Source organism: Phycodurus eques, chromosome 11 (assembly GCF_024500275.1).
Source record: "Phycodurus eques isolate BA_2022a chromosome 11, UOR_Pequ_1.1, whole genome shotgun sequence".
Classification (NCBI taxonomy): domain Eukaryota; kingdom Metazoa; phylum Chordata; class Actinopteri; order Syngnathiformes; family Syngnathidae; genus Phycodurus; species Phycodurus eques.
The window spans coordinates 8,131,266-8,143,810 of NC_084535.1; the positions used below are offsets into that span (position 1 = coordinate 8,131,266).

Below are 12,545 nucleotides of genomic sequence, written 5' to 3' on the forward strand. Positions count from 1 at the left end.
GTTGTCAGTTTCTTACTAATTTCAGTGTATTTTGTATGAATCTTACAAAATTGTTATTGTTGGAGTTTTTCAAATGGCAAAGCTCAATTGAAATCTTCTTCCAAAGGCGTCAACAGGACTTCTAAGCATCATGAGTGTAGCTGTGAATGGTCGCGTGAAGGCATTAAACACACAAAATCTAGTGTCAACCATTGCTTAATTTTGACATACTGTAGGTGGGAATTCTTGGTGCCCTGGAGGAGCTCCACGGCTTGCCGTTTTCCCGACGACGTCTTGCACGAGGCCAGCATCTGCTTCAGCTCGCTGCCGCTGGCCGAGTGCGAGGGGCTCCTTGGCATGCCCACCTCCACAAACGTGTCCGAGCCTGGAAGACATAAACCAAGACTGCGTTAAAAGTCCTGGCAGATTTGTGGATTAGTGAAATCAGCAGCTGTAAATCAGCTTTTCGCTATATGCTGTGCAACAGGATGTGTGAGAGTTCACATGCGTGTAATCAACACTGTATGAATATGCATTTAAGTTCTGCACGGCCGAGAAAAAGAACATGATGTCAGACGATCTCATAGAGCTCTCGGGGGATTCACGATGGAACAGCCCACCCTGAAAAAAAAAAAAAAAAAAAAAAAAAAACTGAGCAAAGCCGGGGGGGGGGGGCAAGCCAGTCCAAACACTGTTAGACACAGGAGGAGGTGATGGAAGGATGGAAGCAAGTAGGGAAGGAGGGAAGGAGAGGAAACCTGCGCGTGACGCACCAAGTCAGGGAAGACGGCTTTGGTAAACACGCGAGGAAAAGGAGACGCGTGAGAGAGAACGATTCGAGGGGGAAAACCGCCTGCGTGCACCGCGAGGAGGGCAGAAACTCTCGCACGAAATAAACACACACTGTGAGGTTAAGAACTGCAGAGGGAAATAAGTTCATTTGAGGTATTCTTCAAGGGGCTTAAAAACTTACATAAATCTTTAGATATTACTAAATTATATATTCATAGATTATCTTTTTGGTGTTTAAAAGGAGACATTTTATGCTCTCCTCCCCACAATTTAATTCCCCAGGTGTATTTCTACTAGGGCTGGAGCTATTGAATATTTTTTTATCATCAATTATTCCACAGATTATGCCATTGACTAATTGAGCAATCAGATTTTTTTTTTTTCCATTATTGAAGGACAAAATGTACATGTGAAGTGCTGGTATTATTATTGTCCACTTGGGGTCGCAATTCTGATGTCGTAAACTGTATCATCTGTGACTTTGCATGTTTATGGCTTTAAAATGCCGGGCCTGGTCTGGTGAGCGACGTGGGCGTCAAGTGAATGAAAGCATTAACAGTTGTGAGCTCGGGTGAAGGCTGGCAGTTAAATGTGAAATAATCCCAAATTCTCTAGTCTTTTACCGCAGCATTCGAAGCAGAGATTTTACTTCCGCATTTTTTGTTTTCTCTTTAGGGACCAGTCCTTTCTCATTCATGTCAGTCACTGCGTAATGACACTGTCCAACTCTTTTAGGCAGTAGTTCAATGTGTGGATGTAGGCATGGACATATCACCAAACACAAATACTCCCCTCTCGAAAGGTGGACAGGCATATTTGTATACAATCCATTAAAAAGTATTTCGAGCCTAGCGAATGAAAGTAGTAGAATCAGTTTGATAGAAGGATAAAAGAGGCCGGCTGTAGTCCGGAACTGACCCAGACGTGACCCAGAATACAACAACATCTGCAGAATGTGCTTATATGGCACATAAATTACACTTCATATTTGAGCAGCACTTTTGTTTCTCTACGTGATGACAAATGATGCAACTTGGACAGACTGCAGGCCATTTTGACCTGGCCGATATGTGAAGTAATATTTCACAAGCTGACCGAGTGACTGTCATGGGGGGTAGGGCCCAAAAATTCATTCATAAAATTCAAAATTCATAGAAAAACAATATTAAAGATCGTTATTATAAATAATTACCATTCATAAATCCTGTTGGATGAAAGTACATAGAATGTATACTTTTTATTTGGATTCAGTTTAAGTGAATTGATTTGTGTTTTTTGAACTAAATGTGAAACGTTGTTTATGCATTTAATATATGGATGACTGCATGAAGCAATTTGTAAGTCCTTTCTGTGAAGTGTTCTGTCTATAAAATGTACATACTTAGTTACTATAGTAATGCCACACATTTAATTGATAATAAAAAGAAAAAATGTGTGAATGCGATGAGTACCTTCATCGGCACTGGACTTGCTCGACAGCGGTTCTGATGGACTGTGTCCGCTGGCCTCTTGGACAGAGTCGCACGGCGCTGGACTCAAAACCGTTTCGGCGAGTGACGCGGTGGCTATCCTCCCGTAGACGGAAGCCGGATGCTGCGCAGAAGGTGCAAAGTCAATATATGAAATTAAGTCATTTAAAAAGAACACAGAGTTGAGAAAATGGGCTGACCTTAACGTGACCGTTGAGAGCGCAGGCTGCCTTGGCGCAGTCCGGGACGCCGTTGGGCTGCTTGTCGATGGGCGCCAGGCCCGGTGGAGGGGAGGGTGTGCTCTGCGTGTAACCCTGCACGCCTGACAGCAGGATGCTGCTCAGGGTGGCCGGGTGCAGCATCAACTGGGACGTGAACGCTGAGAAAGCATAACGAGTCAAATATTTGGAAGCAATATCCATCCATCCATTTTCTTCTCCTCATTAGGGTGGTGGGTGAGCTGCAGCCTATCCCGGGTGACTTTAGGCGAGAAGCTGGGTACCAGCCTGGACTTGTCGCCAGTCGCAGGGCACATAGAGACAAACATTATAGTCCTCAATTCATTATGAACCTAACATGCATGTTTTTTTTAATCTATATATATATCTATATATATATATATATATCTCATACACAGACCTTGGGTGCTGGTAAGCGAGCTGGGCCAGAGGGAGGGCGTGGGGGTGCCGGGACTGGGGGCCTGCAGGGGGCTCATGGATGAATTTAAGGTGTTTAGGACGGTGTTGGGGCCCGCCGAGTTGGCCAGCGAGTGTGATGCCGTTGCACCCAGGAAGCCTGTGGAGAAGATAGATAGATTAGCGGAGGTCTGCTCAAAGCTCAAGATTTTTTTTTTTCCTGTAACAAATCACATGTTACGCCAAGGCCTTTGGGAAAATAATTTCACTCTTCCTGCTGTTTAACAAAAATTCCATCGAGGCAGCAGGCAAGTGTGAGAAGGAATTTCTCGCGTCTCTGCAAGGTCGGTACCTAGCCGACGTGTCTCGGTACCCAGTGAAAGCTTGTTATTGAGACAATGTGCCGTTGAGTGCTTTAACCTAAACACAGTGTATGAAAACACAAAGAAGCAGGTCTGTGGCTTTAACAAGGGGCTAGTTTGGCTCCGGGAATAAGGCACGGGACTCTCCTGGCAGGCTCTCCTCTGTAATCTAAGCAAGAGAAGCATGTAGCAATTACTAACGGCCAGGATGTGGGCCCGTCCACAGTTTCATCCACCAACTTTAAACCAATTCTACAACACTGGGCCTGCACGGAATGATATTATAATTTTGCGACCGATTATTTACATTAAATCTACTCCCCCCCCCCACCCTCCATTTTCATTTGGCAGGAAAAGTGAGGTCAGAAAATGTACGTTCATTGGGTTTAAACAGGGAGCACACCGTCCATAAGGAAGCATATATTCTCTTCTCTCAAAAGGCAGAAGCGTGCAACACAAAAGATACAACAGGAAGACTTTAGCATTAAGGAGAGTAAAATAAAAAGACAAGAGTAACCAGGGGAACAACCCAGAGCAACTTTTTGCGTGTGAAAATGACGCTTAGCTAGTAGGAAAAAAACTGTTTTGGGATTATTTTGTACGAGGTTTCTGTACAATTAATGACACGGCAACTTTAAGGCATTCTTAAAATCCAGTGTTCCTTCGCGGATTCGCAATTGGCTATTCACAATTTCAACTATCCACAGATCTTTTTTGGGCACCTGCCCTCTATTTGGTTGAAAATGAAAAGTAAATGAGCTCTGAAAAAAACTCCACCTGATTTAATTCTTTCTGTGTTGGGTTCCATTAAAAACCAATTGGATTCTTGTATTGGCAAAAAGAAATAATCCTGAAAGTTACCATGCATGTGGAAAGTATTCACACCGCTTCCCTTTTTCCACATTTTGTGATGTTACCGCCTTATTATATTAACAAAGACCAGGCTCTAATTGCTGCCAAAGGGATATATTAACAAAATATTAAGCAAAGGCTATGTTTTCCCAGTTTTTTTTTTCCCATTCATCCATCTTCTTCACCAGTTAGTCCCACGAGGGTGGCGAGTAACCTGGAGCCTATCCCAGCTGACTTTGGACAAGGGGCGGGGTACCCCCAGGGCTGGTCGCCAGCCAATCGCACGGCATAAATATACAAACGACCATTTACACTCAATGAAGCTAACATGCATGTTTTGGGAATATGTGAGGACGCCACGGGAGAACACGCAAACTTTATTTTTTTCATTTTCACAATACGGCCTGCTGTGTGTAGAATTTTGAGGGGAAAAAAATGACTTCAATCCCTTTTGGAATGAAGCTGTAACGTAACAAAATGTGGAAAAAGGGAAGTGTTCAGTTTCACTTTCAGGATGCCCTGCAAGTTAAAATAAATCCAAGAGTGGCAATTTCCCACGAGCAGTCCACTTATGACAACTTTCTATGTCTTATTAATACCCAGGTTGCTGAGCCCCAGACCAGCTGAGGCCAGGATGTCCAGGCCAACGGGGCAGATGAGGGACGGCGAGGGCACGTTGGGAGCCGGCGGGTTCAAGGCCACCGAGGGCGAGCAGCAAGACACGCCGTTGCTCTCCAGGCCCAGGAGGAACTTCCGGGCTTCGTACATGTTCACGGCGTTCCTCTCCACACTCTTGACTATTACAGACTGTAAAAAGGTTGCACAACAAAAGTGAGAGCAAAGAAAATGATCAAATGTGTGTGTGTGTAAGTACACGTGAGGCGCATGGGAGGGGATCGCAGGGTTTGGGAATGTTGGACGCAGCGATAGGGAGTGAAAGGGAGGACGAAGGGGGAGACAAACAAGATGGAGAGGAAGGAAGAGGGGAATTAAGAAGAGATTAGAATGACAAACAGCGTCTGTGTGGGAGCAACATTTGAATGATGGCTTTTTTTTTTTTTAAAGCACATCACGCTCACTTAGATACACGTGGAAATATTAAGGAGATATTGTTCCTCCCTTTGACGTCACCTTAGGAGGCATAAACGTCAACAATAAAAAAAAAAACTTTATGATCAGGAAAGCTGAGAGAAACATGTGGGGACAATTATCACACACATTTGACTACTATGTAATAATGATACCACAAATTGCTGGTTTATCCAGCTTTTATTTTAACATTTTTTTTTATGGGATTTTCAACATCATTAAGTGACACAGCCAAACCTTAACCATCATATGCTAGTGATGGCAACTACTGCAAGTTTTTAAAATGCTGCTTATGATGATGCTGATAGGATGGGAAAATATACTGCAAAAAGCATTAGGGGACGTCAGTGAGCAAACCGCAACAAAACAGGATCGAAATAACTAAAAGGACATCAGGTTTCATCGAGAGCAAGAATTTGTGGATATGAAATGGGATCATAGAAAAACAACTAATTACACGCTGATCTGATGAGATATGCCAGAGACATATAGTAAGTGTATACAGAATAAGTTAAATGGGCCAATTGCTGCCAAATGTCCAATCTGGATCAGATCTGAAGGAAAGTTGCTTTGATTTTATGTCGCCCAAGTTATGGTGACATTGGATACAAAGGACATGATTTCTTTGCATTTTTTGATTATTATTTTTGATTATTATTAAATGATCTGTTTTACATGATGTGATCAATGTATTAAATCACTCAATTTGTTCAGATCTGGCTTTGAATTGCTTTGACTACAACTTTTGACGTTGTATATGTTGAATTTGTTCAAAATCTGCTAAACAAAACACATTTGAACAATATAGGAATTATATTATTTCTATGAATTGATCAATGTGTTACATCACCTGAAAGCATTCAGATATGGATTAAATCTGGTTTCACTTCTGACTGTATACACACACAGGAAGTTTTGTTGCTGTCATATTTTTTTGCACATTACAGAATATATGATTTTCTTTCATTTGTTTACAAATAAAGTTCCATTTTTTAAATACATTTTCTATTCAGTGATCAGTATGTTAAATCACCAAAATTGATTTAGATCTGGATTAAATCTGGTTTGACTTGCGACCTTGTATAAACACAGCACATTTTATTTGTATTTTCCTAGTATTAGATTTGCAAAGACATATATTTTTTGTCATTCTTTTTGCACATGATACAAGATATAATGTTATAAATGTTTAAAAATATATAGTTTTATTGTTCAAATGACATCAGGGAAAACCTGTGACGCAAAGTACCAACCCATCAGAAACAGACAGCCACAATATTTGTCAATCCCATGCAAAATAACATATATTCTCTTTGCCTGCACTAATACATGATGTAAATATCTTCATAAAGACTCATAGAACTTAAAGCCACACACTCACACTTACCAAAAATGTTCCAAAAAATTCATGCAATATGTGTTATGCAGAAAGCGTGGCTGTTTCAAGCCAGGTGACAAGCGCCGCTTTCTTGGATGACAAACCATCATAAATGCAGGCAATAAAATTAAAAATAAATACAAAATAAAAAAAAAAAAAAAAAATCATGTTTGCATTTTGCCAGTCTTCTAAAAACAGAATCTAAATCTTTTCTTTAGGGCTGTGCCAAAGCGCTGAGGGAGTAGAGTGTGTTTGGACGAGCCTACTGCTGTCACCTCGTTAACATATTTAAGTGAAGGGTTCTTAGGAAGGTCGGGATGGGGTGGTGGGGGGGGGGGGGGTGGTGGTGGTCTTGGAACAGTGTTTGGCATCTTACACTAGTCCCAGTACGTCAATATAGGTTAGGCACTCCGCCCCAGGCCCACTGAAGGACAATTGGGGTGTCTTGACTGCTCCAAAGTAAGCAAAATATGCACTGTGGAAGCTTAGCATATACATACTGCTGATAAAAAGTGAGAGATACTGGGAGAATTGTCTGGAGGAACTGAAAATGCACTATGACCTTTCCAGTGAACTTTTAAGTACGCATGTTCATCTGCTCATTGTTTCAGTGTTTTATTTGCCATTTGCATTTCCTGGTTCAATTAGAATTGAAATGATCCTCTTCATCATTTAGGTTCATCCTGAAATTTCACCTGAAAGCCAAATATTCCTAACATTTTTGCGAGTAGCTTTTCTGCTCTCTCTCTATGTTTTGATATATATATATATATATATATATATATATATATATATATATATATGTGTGTTTTTTCCCTTCCTAAACTTAACACTATGTTGGCCTCCATGTGGAACGCAAAGTTTGAATTTCACTGTACAGCGGAAAAATCTTTCCCTACTGTTCATACGATAATAAGCACTTTGAATCTACACGCGTATTAACTAAGAATGCATGCAAGTAAGTCTTCCTGATACACAAAACGGAGCCGGTCTTTCCTTTGCACGCAGTTTGAGGACAGACTGTGGTTCTCTAAAGCGGCAGACGCTGAGTGAACATGGCACCATTCCCTTTGATTTTCCCTTCCTGCTTTTTCCTTTTTAAATCGCTCACATACTGAAATGCGACCTGTCAATATGTTTGTTTAATACAATTGGAAAGACCGACACCGCCCTCGCTCGCCTTTGAGGACGCGAGACGCTCATGATGGAATGTTGTTCTTTCCGTTACAAGTGGCACAAGGCTGGCGATTCCGACGACCATACCTTGCTGGGCTGCTTCGGCTTGGGTTTGATACTGATGAAGACATCCAGCTGTTCCATGAGGGCCGTGATACACTGCGGCTCCACCTCCACGTCCTCTTTAATGTCGAACATCAGCACCAGCGGCAAGCAGCCCTGAGGAGCGCAAAGAAAAAAGGGACAACGCTTCAGCACTGCAGGCAACTACACCGGGGTGGGCAAACGTTTTGTGCTTCTGAAAAAAATAGATGGGCCAGGTGATTTGCATATTAGTTAGAATGTGTACGTAAAATTGTTTATTTTGACAATGATCTAATTCATGTTTTAATTGTATTAATTATATATATATATTGAATTTTTTATTTAGAATTAACCAATTTAATGAAATAAATAAATGTACTATAGCTATAAAATTGTTTATTTTACAACTCTTTTTACTTTATTATGTACAATAAAATTGCACCAATTATTTCATAAAATAATATAAAATGTTAGGGAGGAAAGAGGGAAGGAAGAGAGGAAGAAAGGAAGAGAGCAAGAAGGGAAGGGAGAGAGAAAGGAAAGCAAATTGAGGAAAGAAGGACAGAAGAGAGGAAGGAAAGCAAATTGAGGAAAGGAAGGAAGGAAGTAAAGAAGGAAGAGAGGAAAAAAGGAAGGTATAGAGAGGAAGGAAAGCAAATTGATGGAAGAGGGAAGAAAGTACAGACAAAGAAGAGAAGAAGGAAATCAACCTGAACGAAGAAAGGATGCGGGCACACTTGAAATTAGCACTGCAGGAAACTTTGGCGGGGGGATCAAAAAAAATAAGTTGCACTGAACGTATCATTCAGAATGAGACTTACCAAACAAACAACCACTGTTTATTTCATTTAATTGTCCGCATTCAACTGTTCGCCACAGTGAAGAGAATTTGTTCATTTGTTTTTTTCCCTCAGAGGAGACTAAGGGCAGCAGGAAATTATTTATTTATTTTTTTGGTCCTGTTCGGCTGACAGTCGAATCACCTCATCATATTATTACACCCGTAATTTATAAACTAGTTTTGGAATAAAAAATCAAGGGTAATGGGATTTTCAACTATTGTTCATATTTGGTAACACAAAAATGCTTGCAATATCTCAATGTTATTTAGGAAATATGACAATTTTTTAACAAGAATCATGGAGTTGACACACATGATTTGCCTTCGCGGGTCACATAAAATCATGTGGTGGGCCGGATGTGGCCCCCGGGCCTTGAGTTTGACACCTGTTGGTCTAGCACTAGCCAACGTTAGCGTGTGCGTTTTTTTTTTTTTTTTTCGCTCATTTTTTTTAAGCTGTAAATGCGAGGGGATGACTGCCCGACCAGCAGTGGTTTATAGTACATCACCAACATAGAACCGGCTGGGCATGCTTGGAACACTACCTGAGCAGGTAACAACTGTAGCACCTTGTAGTACCTGCGTTTGCAAGTGGAAATGTGGCAATTACGAGCAGAAGTGTTCAGTGGAAGACAATTCGAAGGACATCTGTAGTCGGGTTGTTGCACTTTTTCGGACTTGGCAGAGGTCAGCATTGTTCTAGTTCTTCATAATGGCAGAATTTCTGCCTCTTTGTATTGTGCGGGTGTTTTGGCCAGCGAGCGTATGTTTGTTGTGCACATAATGTCTAGCTCTTCCTATAAAATCAGCTCCCGGAGCAACGGCATATATCCTCGATACTATTATCACTTGTAGACTGGGAGGTAAACCCAATCCAATAAATACTCAGACTCCCCGGTGGACTTTTTGCATCTTGAGTTTGGGGAAACTCCGCCAAGTGCAATATGCTTCACATTATCACCACCACAAGACCACGGACATCTATATTTTTGGGGCCGAGCGCTGCACGGCCGCCGCTCCTATTGCGAGTAGGTGTAATTAGCAGCAGAGTAGCGCTGCTTCTGACGGGCTTCGGATTGGAGCTGTAATCAACAGTCTGACTGTGAGTGGCCAAATCACAAAGTACACACTGACAGGCAGGACTCCCCGTTCCGTACTTCCACTTGACGTTTTATTTTAGGCCTTTCTGCCTTACTTCTGCGCTTTTTGTTTTTGGATCCCTCGACCTCCCGTGCCTGCCCTTCGCCACATTCATAAAACAGTTTTTCTTGCTGCTTCTTTAGTTTCCAAAGCATGAAAAAGCCCTGTTCAGTCACCACAATAGCTCTGGCATTTGTTCAGTGTGCTCCATGGCAAATAGGCGGCTATAGGAAGAAATTAGCCTTCATTATGCACCAGTTCAGATGAAACATTCCATGGGTGGGCAAATTTTGGCAATCCAGCCCACTTAGAATTTACCTTATCCAGAAGTGCTGTCGACTTAGTAGTATATTTTTTTTTTCTTAAAATTTGTTAACTAAAATAAATGATATACTATTTATTTTCATTTTTATTCACGTTTCAACCTATAATTTGGTCAATTAACTTATTGTGAATAATAAAATGTAAACAATTGTTCAAATGTTTGGCATCAACCAGACAATTTCATGTTTTCCCTCCGAGGGCCGGTAGAACAGTGAAATGTTTAATCACCAAATCATATTATTACCATTACACAACAAATTGAGGGATAACTAGTTTTGAAATCAGAAGGAGGATAATAGTTTGTTCAAGTACTGTTTAAGTTACTGTAGAAGAAGGGTTTGGTAACAGAAAAATGCAATATCTCAACATTATTGTTTATTATTATGACAATTTGGGTACAGATTTGAACAAAAATCCCGGAAGTTGACGAGCATGATTTTGCTTTCGCGGGCCACATAGAATGATGTGGCGGGCCGCATCTGAACCCCGGGCCTTGAGTTTGACACCTATGCCCTAAACTTTTAAATGGTAGTGTAGGTTTGAATTAAAAAAGTAATAATTCGTTTATTACTTATAATTATAAGTAAATAAATTAAAAATGAGAATGAATTATTTTATTATTTATTCAAATTACCCAATATTTTACATACACATTTAAAAACAAAAATTTTAAAATCAAACTTGGCCCTTCAGCACACCCCTGATTTAGTAATTGGCCAAAAATGATGACAGGCCAAAGTAGATTTGCCTCAAGGATTTCCTAAACAAAATGTGAACCATAAAGCACTTAAGGAACCCAAACAGAATGGACTAAAAAGAACTCGGAATTGCTATTTGCAAACCGAGCAAACCATTATCATTAGCAGCAGTCAAGATAATTTGTCTAACTAGCAGCTATGTGGCAGCTTAATAGTTGTTGTTTAACTGCACATGCACATTTTTAGCCGGAGCCAAAGCAAAGCCAGCCAAGGTTCTTCCCAAACCCCAAAGGTCATCGTGGTTAAGGTCCCGAAGCCCGCGCATCCCTCGCATACCAAGCCGATGTTAGTCCGACTGTGGCATCCATCATAGCTACCACGCAGACCGGGGAATCAGTATATGGTCGGAACAGATGCCCGGTGCCAAAACGTGACCACAAAAAACAATCTTAGAGGTTGAAGTCATTCCTGGTAACCAGCACGAAATACGCACCATGAGGTACTGCCGGGCGAGGCACACCGACTCGATGGTGCCTTGGATGTAGACGGTGGACTTCTTCTGGGGGCTGTTAGGGTCGGGGAAGTGGATCTGGGCGCCCGTCCTCTGCATGATGTGCTTGATGTTGCTGCCGTTGCGGCCTTTCATGAAAAGGTGGTGCTGGGGGGCGATGTCCAAGTGGGTGGTGACCGAGATGGTGCTCACCAGGCTGCCTGCCAAGTGCTCCAGAAGCAGCGCTGTGCCACGCTGGAAAGGAGAAAAAAAAACAACAACACTAAAAGTAAAAAAACAAAACAAAACAAAACAACAACAATAAACTGTCTGCATTGTCACCCTCATAGCAACAGTAAGGAGAAACTTAACAGTGAACCCCCCGTTTATCTTGGGGAATACGCTGCAGAACCGCATGCAATTAGTGAAAATCTGCGATAGAGAGACAATAAATATTTCTTTTATAGTTTCACCTCTCCCACACCTCTCCCACATACTTTTTAAAACACACTCAAAACTTAATTAAACACACTTTTTAAACACATTGTGAATGTATTTGAATGTAAAAAAGCAAATTCAGAAACCGATGCGGAATTAGCAACATTCCTGCTCGACAGGTAATTTTATTTATTTTTCCCCAATCTGGAAAGTCAGTGAGTGGGCAGAAATGACTTGTGTGTGACCTTATAAAGTCCACAGTAGAGTTAGGGCTAATGTTACTGTTCAGAGTTGAGTGCAGAAAAGCACAAAAAAAGACTCCCCCCCCCCTTACTGTTGCTTTACCACCTATATAAATATTGTATCGACACTAAAGTTATTATTTCTGGCTGGAAAATAAAAGCAGATTTAGAACACTGTTTCATTTAGATCTGCGTCCACACCACATTATAAAATAGCCCATATCCTTGAGAAAATACTCATGTTTTCTAACGTCTTTGGAAAATTTGATATGTATCTGTCAACGGGTTGAGGAGACTCACTCGGGGTTGTCTCTCTGCGATGCAAACTATCGCTCGGCCTTGTAAAGCCAAGTCTTTCCCGTCGTGCGAAGGGGAATCCATGCCCACACACGTTGGCCAACGCAACCCGGCCCATCGGCGGCGGCTTTGGCAATCCTCGAAGGTAATCCCAGGGTCTCGCAGCGCCGCATAATGGCGCTCACGCATTCCCCTAATCATGGCGGCCTTCGTCTGCCCTCCTCACCCTCTCTGACCTACCGCAAACCCGTCGACACGC

General features: G+C 41.6%; 1 protein-coding gene across 1 annotated transcript in view; it reads right to left on the minus strand.

The window, feature by feature from the left end:
• Positions 1-12,545, minus strand: part of LOC133409397 (protein bicaudal C homolog 1-like) — a 68,457-nt gene that overhangs the window by 7,910 nt on the left and 48,002 nt on the right. The window contains exons 8-14 of the mRNA XM_061689296.1: positions 11,313-11,564; positions 7,820-7,951; positions 4,689-4,896; positions 2,880-3,035; positions 2,441-2,619; positions 2,223-2,364; positions 211-364 (exon numbers count right to left, since the gene is read on the minus strand). Coding sequence (XP_061545280.1) covers positions 211-364; positions 2,223-2,364; positions 2,441-2,619; positions 2,880-3,035; positions 4,689-4,896; positions 7,820-7,951; positions 11,313-11,564 — 1,223 coding nt within the window. The remainder of the gene's footprint in view (positions 1-210; positions 365-2,222; positions 2,365-2,440; positions 2,620-2,879; positions 3,036-4,688; positions 4,897-7,819; positions 7,952-11,312; positions 11,565-12,545) is intronic.